This window comes from Oncorhynchus masou, chromosome 11 (genome assembly GCF_036934945.1).
Source record: "Oncorhynchus masou masou isolate Uvic2021 chromosome 11, UVic_Omas_1.1, whole genome shotgun sequence".
Taxonomy (NCBI): domain Eukaryota; kingdom Metazoa; phylum Chordata; class Actinopteri; order Salmoniformes; family Salmonidae; genus Oncorhynchus; species Oncorhynchus masou.
In genome coordinates, this window is record NC_088222.1 from 40,127,666 (window position 1) to 40,137,741 (window position 10,076).

The 10,076-nt window shown below is 40.1% G+C and overlaps 1 protein-coding gene across 4 annotated transcripts in view; it reads right to left on the reverse strand.

The window, feature by feature from the left end:
- Positions 1–9,421, reverse strand: part of LOC135548693 (E3 ubiquitin-protein ligase TTC3-like) — a 31,575-nt gene extending 22,154 nt beyond the window's left edge. Inside the window, exons 1-12 of one of the 4 annotated variants that reach the window (XM_064978535.1) lie at positions 9,347–9,421; positions 8,708–8,780; positions 8,524–8,566; positions 8,149–8,305; positions 7,969–8,050; positions 7,827–7,880; positions 6,644–6,776; positions 5,980–6,065; positions 4,928–5,022; positions 4,488–4,550; positions 4,328–4,382; positions 3,651–3,837 (exon numbers count right to left, since the gene is read on the reverse strand). In XM_064978535.1, coding sequence (XP_064834607.1) covers positions 3,651–3,837; positions 4,328–4,382; positions 4,488–4,550; positions 4,928–5,022; positions 5,980–6,065; positions 6,644–6,776; positions 7,827–7,880; positions 7,969–8,050; positions 8,149–8,305; positions 8,524–8,566; positions 8,708–8,770 — 1,018 coding nt within the window. In that variant the 5' untranslated portion in view covers positions 8,771–8,780; positions 9,347–9,421. Of the gene's footprint in view, positions 1–3,650; positions 3,838–4,327; positions 4,383–4,487; positions 4,551–4,927; positions 5,023–5,979; positions 6,066–6,643; positions 6,777–7,826; positions 7,881–7,968; positions 8,051–8,148; positions 8,306–8,523; positions 8,567–8,707; positions 8,781–8,911; positions 9,079–9,177; positions 9,309–9,342 lie in introns of those variants that run through there. The other 3 variants (XM_064978539.1, XM_064978538.1, XM_064978540.1) reach the window with 3 other exon arrangements.
- Positions 9,422–10,076: the final 655 nt, after the last annotated feature.

The following is a 10,076-nucleotide window of genomic DNA, read 5'->3' on the forward strand; positions in this document are numbered from 1 at the left end:
TGTGAACGCGCACACTCAATTCTTCATTGCTGCAACTAGTTGAGATTTCTGCTCTTCACTGCGTTGTCAGTTAAGCCTACATTTCACTGATCTTAGTAGAAAGCACTGTGTCCTCTGATTGCAGGGGAGGCAATAATGTCTGCAGTTTTTGGTTTGGTCATTTGTTTCAATTGTTGTCTATAAATAAATCTGCCAAAATTCATCTTGCCCATGTCTTATTTGACTAGTAGTTGATCTGAAATGTTTATAGCTTGCCTACATTTTACTCCCTCGGTTTAATACACATCCATTAATTATTAGTTTAGGTTGACAATCCTGACGTGAAATTTGTTCTGTAGAAAGTATTTGACTAATTGAAATTAGAAACAAAGCATATTTCAGCAAAGCCATTCTTGCCTGCTGAATTCTCCCTTCTATTTCGGGGACTGCCAGGCCTGGCACACTTCAGAATCATTTTGGTAGCTCATGTTGACCAGTAGTGTGCCAAAGAAAGTATTTGACTAGCCATAAAATTAAGTTACTTAGGACGGCAGGGAGAATTTCAGCAGGCAAGAAAATGGCCTTGCCAAAATACTCTTCTCCCCCACCCCCATTTCTAATTTCCTTAAATTGTCACTAGAGCCAAAAACGTCTATAGAACAAACTTTATGTCCGGACAGGCAACCAAAATGTATCATTAAAATCTGTGTGTTATATTAAAACAGAGGGAGTAAAATGTAGGCAAGCAATAAACATTTCAAAACTAGTTGAATAAGGCATGGGAGAGTTGACAAATTTTGGCAAAGAGATTTGAGACTAATACACTTGAAACAAATAGCCAAAGCGAAAACTCCAGACATCACTAGTGCCTCCCCTGCGATCAAATCGCCATAAAAATAAAATGCAGCCTAAAGTGATCATTGGAATGTAGGCTAAACTGACAACTGAATGAAAAGCAGAAATCTCAACTAGCAAGCAAGTCACAGCAATGAAGAATTAAGTATGTTGACATGGGGGGAATTTGGCACAACGGCACGGAGTCATAACTGTTAATACTATACCACATTGGTTAGGTTACTAACGTTAGCTAGCTGTGACTTTATTAGCCAGCTAATTTTCAGACAAACTCAATTTGATAAGCTAAATTGGCTCAACATTTCTGGCTAGCTAACGGATTATTCAATCCAGCTACTATAGCAAGAAACTTAACGTTAACAATACTTGTTCCACCACACTTTCTCCCGCACCTCAAACTTTCCAAATGCCAATTGTTCAGTTACAGCTCATGAAGTATGCTTCATCAACTCGTCACCCGTCTCCGTGGTCAGGGTTCTCGCCTACCGCTTGTTCGGTCTCGCGCTGGTTTACAAACGCTCATCACTCGCTGGTTTATGAGACAACTGAGCTCAGGCGCATCCTTGTTCCATTGATCACCCTTGAGGTGTTTCTAAAACTTGATTAGAGTCCAGCTGTGGAAAATTCAATTGATTGGACATAATTTGGAAAGGCACACCTGTCTATATATGGTCCCACAGTTGACGGTGCATGTCAGAGCAAAAACCAAGCCATGAGGTCAAAGGAATTGCCAATAGAGTGCCGAGACAGGATTGTGTTGAGGCACAGATCTGGGGAAGGGTACCATAACATTTCACAGCATTGAAGGTCCCCAAGAACACAGCAGCCTCCATTATTAAATGGAAGAAATTTGGAAACACCAAGACACTTAGAGCTGGCCGCCAGGCCAAACTGAGCAATCAGGGGAGAAGGGCCTTTGTCAAGGAGGTGACCAAGAACACAATGATCACCGACATGGCTCCAGGGCTCCTCTGGGAGAACCTTCCAGAAGGACAATCATCTCTGCACCACTCAGGACTTTCAGTTAGTGTCCAGACGGAAGCCACTTTTTTTTAAAGGTACGACAGCCGGCTTGGAGATGACCAAAATGCACCTAAAGACTCAGACCACGAGAAACAAGATTCTCTGGTCTGATGAAACCAATTGAACTTAAGCCTGAATGCCAAGTGTCAAGTCTTGAGGAAACCTGGCACCATCCCCAATTCATCGATACGTATGCAATGATACAGGTAAAGTTGCCTCGCACACCAACAATGCTAGCTCATGGGTGCAAACAATTTTCTTCCCCAAAAACATAACTTTCAATAGCTACTGAAACAGCTATTTAGTTAGCAAAACAACATCTAAAATAACCAATTTATAGTTTTTGATTAATGGCGGCCGGACCCATCTATGTGAAGCTAGCCACAATGAGGATTAGCCACAATAGTGAACTTTGCGGTTAGAATTATGACATACTTTTAATGAAGGCTATGTATTAATTTGCATCACTGTCAATGACACTTATTTTGAAGGCAAACCGCGAATTCGACTTGTGGCTAATCCTTGTTGTGGCTAGCTTAACACAACACCGGCCAATTGAGCCTCACTTGCCGGATGAAGCTAGCTGGCTGCTTATTACGTTAGCTTTGGGGAACAGGGTTAAATAGCTAGCCAGCTACTTAATTTCATGAACTGAAGTATTCTATTGAAATTTACAAGGATTCCTAAATCATTGCTAAGAATAATGGAAATGACTGCAGGTTCTACTGATCATTGTTTTCATACTGTTGTATTGGTGCAACCTAGGTACCAAGCTAAAGCTAGCTACCCCAGAAGTTTCGGTCGAACAAATGATGCTTTATTACCAACATCATTCATGGCCGGTGTTGGCTGACTTTTGTACAGCTTTGGCACGCAAAGTCCCATAGTATGCATGTCATGAAGCTATTACTGTGCAACTCCGGTAGGGTAACATCAGAAAAATTGCGCACGCGGTAGTGTTTACCAGTGCTCGACCAGTCGGCGAAAGCCATCACCACCCACGACAGCACTGTGGATTGTCAAGGGCAATGAATTCTATTATCTTAACTTTAATGGATTTCACCATCGAGTTGTCTCACTGAAATTGTTACTCTTTCAAATGACTGCTTGACCCAAACAGCAGACATTGTGGGCCAGTTTAGATGCTGTGTTGCACGTATAGCGCAACATTTTACATGGTGTCGTCACGTCATGTACCTTCGTTATATTAGGGTTGCACGTCAGCTTTGACATCGGGCGTTAAACTAGACATCGGCTGATACCGATGTTGGAATTTTTAGATATTGGAATCGGATGAAATTATGTTCACCAATATAGCAGAGTATCCCTAATCTGAATACTTATGTTTAATACATTCCTAAAAACCTGATTTTGCTTTATCATTTTGGGGAATTGTGTTAAGATTGAGGGAAAACAATTTAATGCATTTTAGAATAAGGGTGTAACATAAAATCTGGAAAGAGTCAAGGTGTCTGAATACTTTCCGGACCCACTGTAAACAAAGTTTGGATTAGCCACCCCCACTTCCTGCTATTGGATATGCAAAAAATATGGCAGTGCATCAGTCTTCGCATGAAGAATGATTTGCAAATGGGACAAGCTCTTGTTGGGAGGGTTTTTAACCCCCTTGATTTGTCATGGTAAATCGCTAGGAGATTTACAAGGCGCCAAATTAATCTTGGTAACCACGAGCCAAGTCTTACAATCATCTCCAAATGTATCCTAGTAATTATGTTTTCCTACATGATCAGTTGGTTTTAATATGAAGTTCTGTGGGCAAATTTCCCCGTTACCTTTGCGTTCCTCTGCCCGGTGGCACTTGCTCTCCTCTATCTCTATGTTGAACTTGTAATGTTGCTGCAGCAGGTCCTTCATGCCCTCTGGGTCAGCCTTGCACAGGGTCTGGCCCCACTCGTTGGCCTCTATCGCCTGCTTGTGTTCCCCCAGTAGGAACAGCGCCTCACAATACCGGTAGTGACCCTGCCATACACAGACCACAGAGGAAGGGAAGATGCCATCATTCACAGCATAGACATTTTAGGAATGACAGTACTTTGGACATTAACATTCCATTACAAACACACACCATATCCTTTTTGTAGAATGTTGAGCATTTCATGCCACACACCGAAAAAATATATATATATGATTCCAAATCAATAGAACTAGCTTGCTGGTCAGTCAGAACATAGAGCTGAATAAAATATTCATTTCAACACCAGTGGGTTTGATCTTGGGATAGTTAGGGATTTTGGCAACGAAGCCACATATCTACTTCCCCAGGGTCAGATGAACTTGTGGATACCATTTGTCTTCGCATTTGAAGTTTCCAACAAGCTTTAGCAGAATGACTGGAATGGTATCCACAAGTTCATCTTACCCTGGGGAACTTCATAAATCTCTAAATATCCCTTTAAGCTGAGGGCAATCGTAATGGAAATTCTGATGTGGCCGTGGGGTAATTGCATACCTTTGCCCACTCTGGTTGTATTAAAGTGGCTCGTTTTCCATCCCCAACAGCTTTTCTGTAACAAATGATGCCTTGATCATTAAACATGTTTAATGGGTCTATATAAGTGTCCTACACAAACAGGTTTGTTTATCATATGTTTATAGTTTGAAGGACTTACAGATATTTTTCAATGCGGATATAGCAAAGTGCGCGGTTCCCATAGATAATGTGGTTTTCAGGGCTGAAAAATAGATAGGATTATGTTATCAAACAAGAAGTCCTTGACATACAAAAAAAAATATTATTTATGAGTAGTTAAGTACACCATTCTGGTCCATTGACAGACCAAATGGGAAAGCGAGTCATGATAGTGGTGGTCAAAGTAGCATTTACACTTGAGACATTTATGGTGCCATAAATGAACATGTTCAGCAGGGTGTTAGTCACTTGAATAAACAATTAAATCAAAAGGTACCGTGACAAACACATTGGGAGCGGTAATGCACAGATAAGAGTACATGGGGAAACAGCCTGACTTGATGCAATCACAGGCGTATGTTATATTGTCCTCCAATGGTACATAAATCCGATGTTAAAACAACCAAAAACGCCACTTACTGATATTTGATGGCTTTTGAGTAACACTTGACTGCTGCATCATATTTCTTTTTCTGAAACTGATCATTTCCTCTAGTCTTCATCTCTTCACTTTTCTGAGGAAAGGAAGGGGAAAAAAGTTTTTAAACCGACAAAAATCCTAATTGTCAGCATGTCAGAATTAACCTACCCATCAACTTAGTTTATAAAAATAAAAACAATACTATCAGGGGTTGGAACCGGTTCAGGGAATAGAACAGAACTGGAAAATAACATTGAAGGAACAGAAAGAAAGTGATCCATAATCTTCCGGAAGATAACCGTTATTTTAGAAGCATGGGAACCAGTTAAAGTGATTTTATGTTCTAGGTATTTTTAGTCCCACAAAACTTAAGTGCCTATGCAAAGCCCACTGTTACTCAGAAACTCTAGTATCTACCTGTAATATGAAAACCGTTGCATGTTTAGGATAACTGCCCCACCCAAAGAATAGACTACTGTCTTGATGTTACAAGCTTGATTCAGAAGATCAGTATGTTTAATTAGCTACAGAAGATTAGTATCCTTTACTAGCATTGAAAAAGTTATAGGGCTCGTTACCACATTGGATTTTTAACTACAAAATGGTAAGATGCATTTTAAATTCTGGTGCCGCTCTGCACACAAGATTGCATTTCCTTTTGAGTTAACTAGCAAAACCAAGTTCCACCACAGAAGCCACTCCCATGTTTAATTATGTGGCCCTAATTCAAATAATGCATGTCATAAGATGCCCAGCGCTTCAAGCCTCCTCAACCCTCTTTCTACCCACCTGCAAAATTGGACAAATTTTGCACCATAGGCTACTTGTCTGTCCATCAAATGTAAACAAGTTTGCCTGCTCTATCCACTGATTGGTAATTCAATGAGCTAATAGGTAAAACGATACAGTACTTTTTGGTTCGAACCGGTTCAGAACTTTATTTTGATGATCGGAACGATTGTAGTAAATTTCCCAAATAGTCCCCATTTTCACAAAATAAGGCGAGGGCATGAGTCCTTCAAGGTTGACAACATAAATTACAGGTTCTTACCTCAATAGACCATTGGCTGGGGTCCTGTGCAAGCTCTCGCATCATTTTTTTTCTGTCGACTCCCATGGCCTGTGTATAGTGGGCATCTGATGAGAGAAGTTCATGTTTGTATTGGGACCCATTCACTGCTAACCAAGTTGCCAGAGTAGGATAAACAATGTCATATTTAATTGCACAGTGGTATTCTAGCATATAGCCCAGTAATATTCAAAGTCGGTATCACACGGGAATTGTAGTTGGGGGGGGGGGACGACAAAACAGTTAAGAATAGAAATTGTATGGGACAATATACAAATGTTTCAGAAATAATATTTAAGACATTTATTTGTTCTTAATTGATTAATTATATGTAATGTTATTTATGTAATAAAAAAATAAGTGATTCGCAATTTAAGGTCGTGTCATTAGTTGGGTGGTCTCCAGAAATTCTGGCTTAAAAAAACAAGGCCACTGCTGATAAAGTTTGGCTATCACTGCCTATCTACCATGTTTCACCTTTCAGCCTCCAGAAGCTACCTACCACTAAGCCCTAAACAGACCTCAGTAGGTTAAGATCTAGTGTGAGAAGGCTGTAAAAACATTGGTATGAGGCTTACAGACAGTACAACATCAGACCACCATATTAACAGCAATGGAGGACACACTGCCAGAAAGTGGTTCTTACACTCAGTGAAGATGAGCTGCAGGGCAGCAAAGCAGTTCCCTATGGGGCCCAGCTCCTGAACCCGCAGCTTGATGCGGGGCTCTCCTGTCCGCTCCAGCCAGCGTATCGCATCGTCCAGGACCTCCGGCACATGCTGGCCACAGAGAGGTACCAGTCAACAAAACACCTCTAGCCTTCACCATCATAACAACTTGTATAGCGCTGATTACAGAAAATTCTCAAAGCAAGAAAATCAATTGAGATGGTACAGATGGGAGAATAGACACCCCCATTTTGGCTTCAGATGAAAGGGTGGGGTTTGAGGGAGTTTGTGTTGGAAAGACTGTAGCTTCAGTATAGGGGGCATTGATGGTACAGCCAGAGAAAAAGTCTGACAAAAAGGCCCAGACCACATCCGCTTCTCCGGCAGACAGTTCCTCCATAGGTACAGGTCCTCAATTGCCAAACATGTAGCACCCACTTGGGTGATGCCACAGCTGCTGAAAAACACATGAATAGCCACCACATCTTGGCTGTGGTTAAGAACAGTTCCTGAGCCTCTTCTCCCATCTCGGGACAGCATGCAGTACTTTTTGTAATTCTTCCCGACAGATTAAACAAAGCCAGGGCTACATTATTTGAATCCAAACAGCCAACTAGCAATGAGACAAATATATACACACATCCTTTACCCCAATTCTGCAATGGAATCAAGACCAAAAAATGTAATGATAATTATGTACAATAGTTACAGAGCTCTCTGCCTAGGCAACCATAAGACAATTTACCAATCGGCGTGAAGTTCATGCGCACCGGGTTGCTAGATATTTCACGTGACAAATCAGGTTGAGCTAGTCTTATAATGTAATCAACGATTCAAATTTAAGAGCACAGAACAGGACGTTTTGGTGTCCTTTGCTTGGCTATGTACCAGCAGGGTGTAAAAAAAATTGCTGAGTTGTTAAAACAATGAATATTGGAACCCCACTCTTTGTCTACCACAAACCATAAGTAGAATGTTGCCCCATTTTCTAGGCATGAAGAGAACATTCTTGTATTCTTATGAATAATTACTGTGCTGATTGGATAGTTCCATATTAGAAAAAGAAACCATGTTGCTCTATTAGGTAAGATATGAGCGAGAGAAAGCAGTGATACAGCATATTTGCATTTTCAGTGCACCATAGGCATACATTACACTTACCAAGTTAAATTTATTGCTTATCCAGATCATATGCCTTGTTTGATCTTCTAATAACTGGAAGAGAAAACAAGTGACAACGTGAGCCTTCAGGTTCAACACTGCAATTCCTGTATGGTTCCATTTATAGTAACAAAGACCTTACACATCCTTTTTCCATCGCTCTGAGGATAGCCTCCAATATTTCTATCTTGTGCAGTCTCTTCAGACTCAAGTCATTGCTGACACTAGAGAAAGTGAAAAGATAAAACCATGCACATTAACACTACTAAGGAACAACAAATGTGAGACAGGAGAGTTCATTAATTTGCAAGTCATTTCTTACTTTGAGTCTAAGAAGCCAACTTGCACAGCCCAGCGTGTGGTGTTGTGATTCTCTTGACGCAGCAGAATGTGGTACCAGAAGGCATACAATTTCATTAACTGGGCCGCCTTCTTTTTCAAAATGACAGGGATTTTATTCCATCGCTCATATATAACATCTGCAACAATAAACACAGTGAAAACACAAGTGAAAATGTATGTTATTTTTTCCATGTAATTGTCAACCTCCACCTTGAATAGATACGTTTTTAGTCTGATAGTGGAGGATCTGAGTCACACCTGTCCACTCCCAATAGCCTTTCCACCCACAATTAGTGTGAGTCAGTGCTAGCTAGGTATTTATGTGTAAGGAACTAACGATTGTTCTACTTCTTACCTGGAGGTTGCAGGGCTACAAAGGGACTGTCTTTGTCATAGATCTGAGGAAGAATATGAGGTTAATAATGACGTACTGCCACGTATTTATTGCATTAGTAGTCCATTTTCAAATGGATCTAGTTAGCTCACCGGGCCTAACTTCACTATTTAAAATTAGTCAGTCAACCATCCTTGTTACTCACAAGTTTCGCCCCGTGTCTGATGTCGCAGTCCAAAAACTCTGGACCGGAGTCGGAATCTGACATTTTGGGAAGTCTGAAACAACAAGAATCGTGATAATTTAGCCCAATGATAATACACAATAACGTTAACTAAATAACATAGCTAACTGCGTTGTCAACAAACTAGCTATTATTACTCAACGAGCGTGTACCAAGTTAACGTACCACATGTGAATATACAGCTAAAGCGGGCTAACTAGCTAGCAATGTTTGGAGATGACTAACGACGTTAACGTTACTTAACTAAACCAAAATTATAGCTAACGTTAGTTCCGCGGAAAAATAACGTAGCTAACTAAGTTTACGTTACCTAACGTTACAACTAAATTGTGTTTCCTAACGATATCCATCTAATAGAGCCATTATTTGGTTAGCTAACTGCAGATGGGGGAAGGGAACATCTGTCTGACTGCCAGAAGCCTCGAACTCACCTTGAAAGTTAGCTAACGTTAAGCAATCGTTTGGCTAGCTAGCAACTTGGCGCGGTTTTATAATGGCTTTGCCGTGAAAAAAACAAACATTTAGAAATCTGGACACCGCCAACATGAAATACTGTTAACACGCTACAAAAAAAATAAGGGACAACACACACGGACCTACCTTCTTGTTCACTTGTATTTTATGGCAACATGCTCCGTTTACCACAGAGCAGGCGTTGCTGATCATACGGCTACATTTCAAAATAAAAGTCCCGTATATTTTTTATTTTACTTGAACGTTACAGGACGTTTTTCTGATTTAAAATCACAACAATTGTTCAAAGTGACTTAAATATACATGTACTGAAAAAACTAACAATATATTATTGAAATCAATTAACAAAGATCGTTTTACTGTCTCACTTTTTAAGCTAGTACACCAGTTAAATACCCAAATCTAACTGCCTGTAGCTCAGGACCTGACGCAAGGACATGCATATTATTGATACCATTTGAAAGGAAACACATTGACGTTTGTGGAAATGTGAATTTAATGTAGGGGAATATAACACATTAGAGCTGGTAAAAGATAATACAAAGAAAAAAAATGCCTTATTTTTTTTGTACCATCATCTTTGAAATGCAAGAGAAAGGCCATAATGTATTATTCCAGCCCAGGCACAATTTAGATGTTGGCCACTAGGTGTCATCAGTGTATGTGCAAAGTATCTGTTCAAAATGTGTCTGTTCAAAATGTTTTATCAAGACTGCCCAAATGTGTCTAATTGGTTTATTATTACATTTACAAGTTCATAAGCGTGCACTCTTCTCAAACAATAGCATGGTATTATTTCACTGTAATAGTTACTGTAAATTGGACAGTGCAGTTAGATGAACAAGAATTTAAGCTT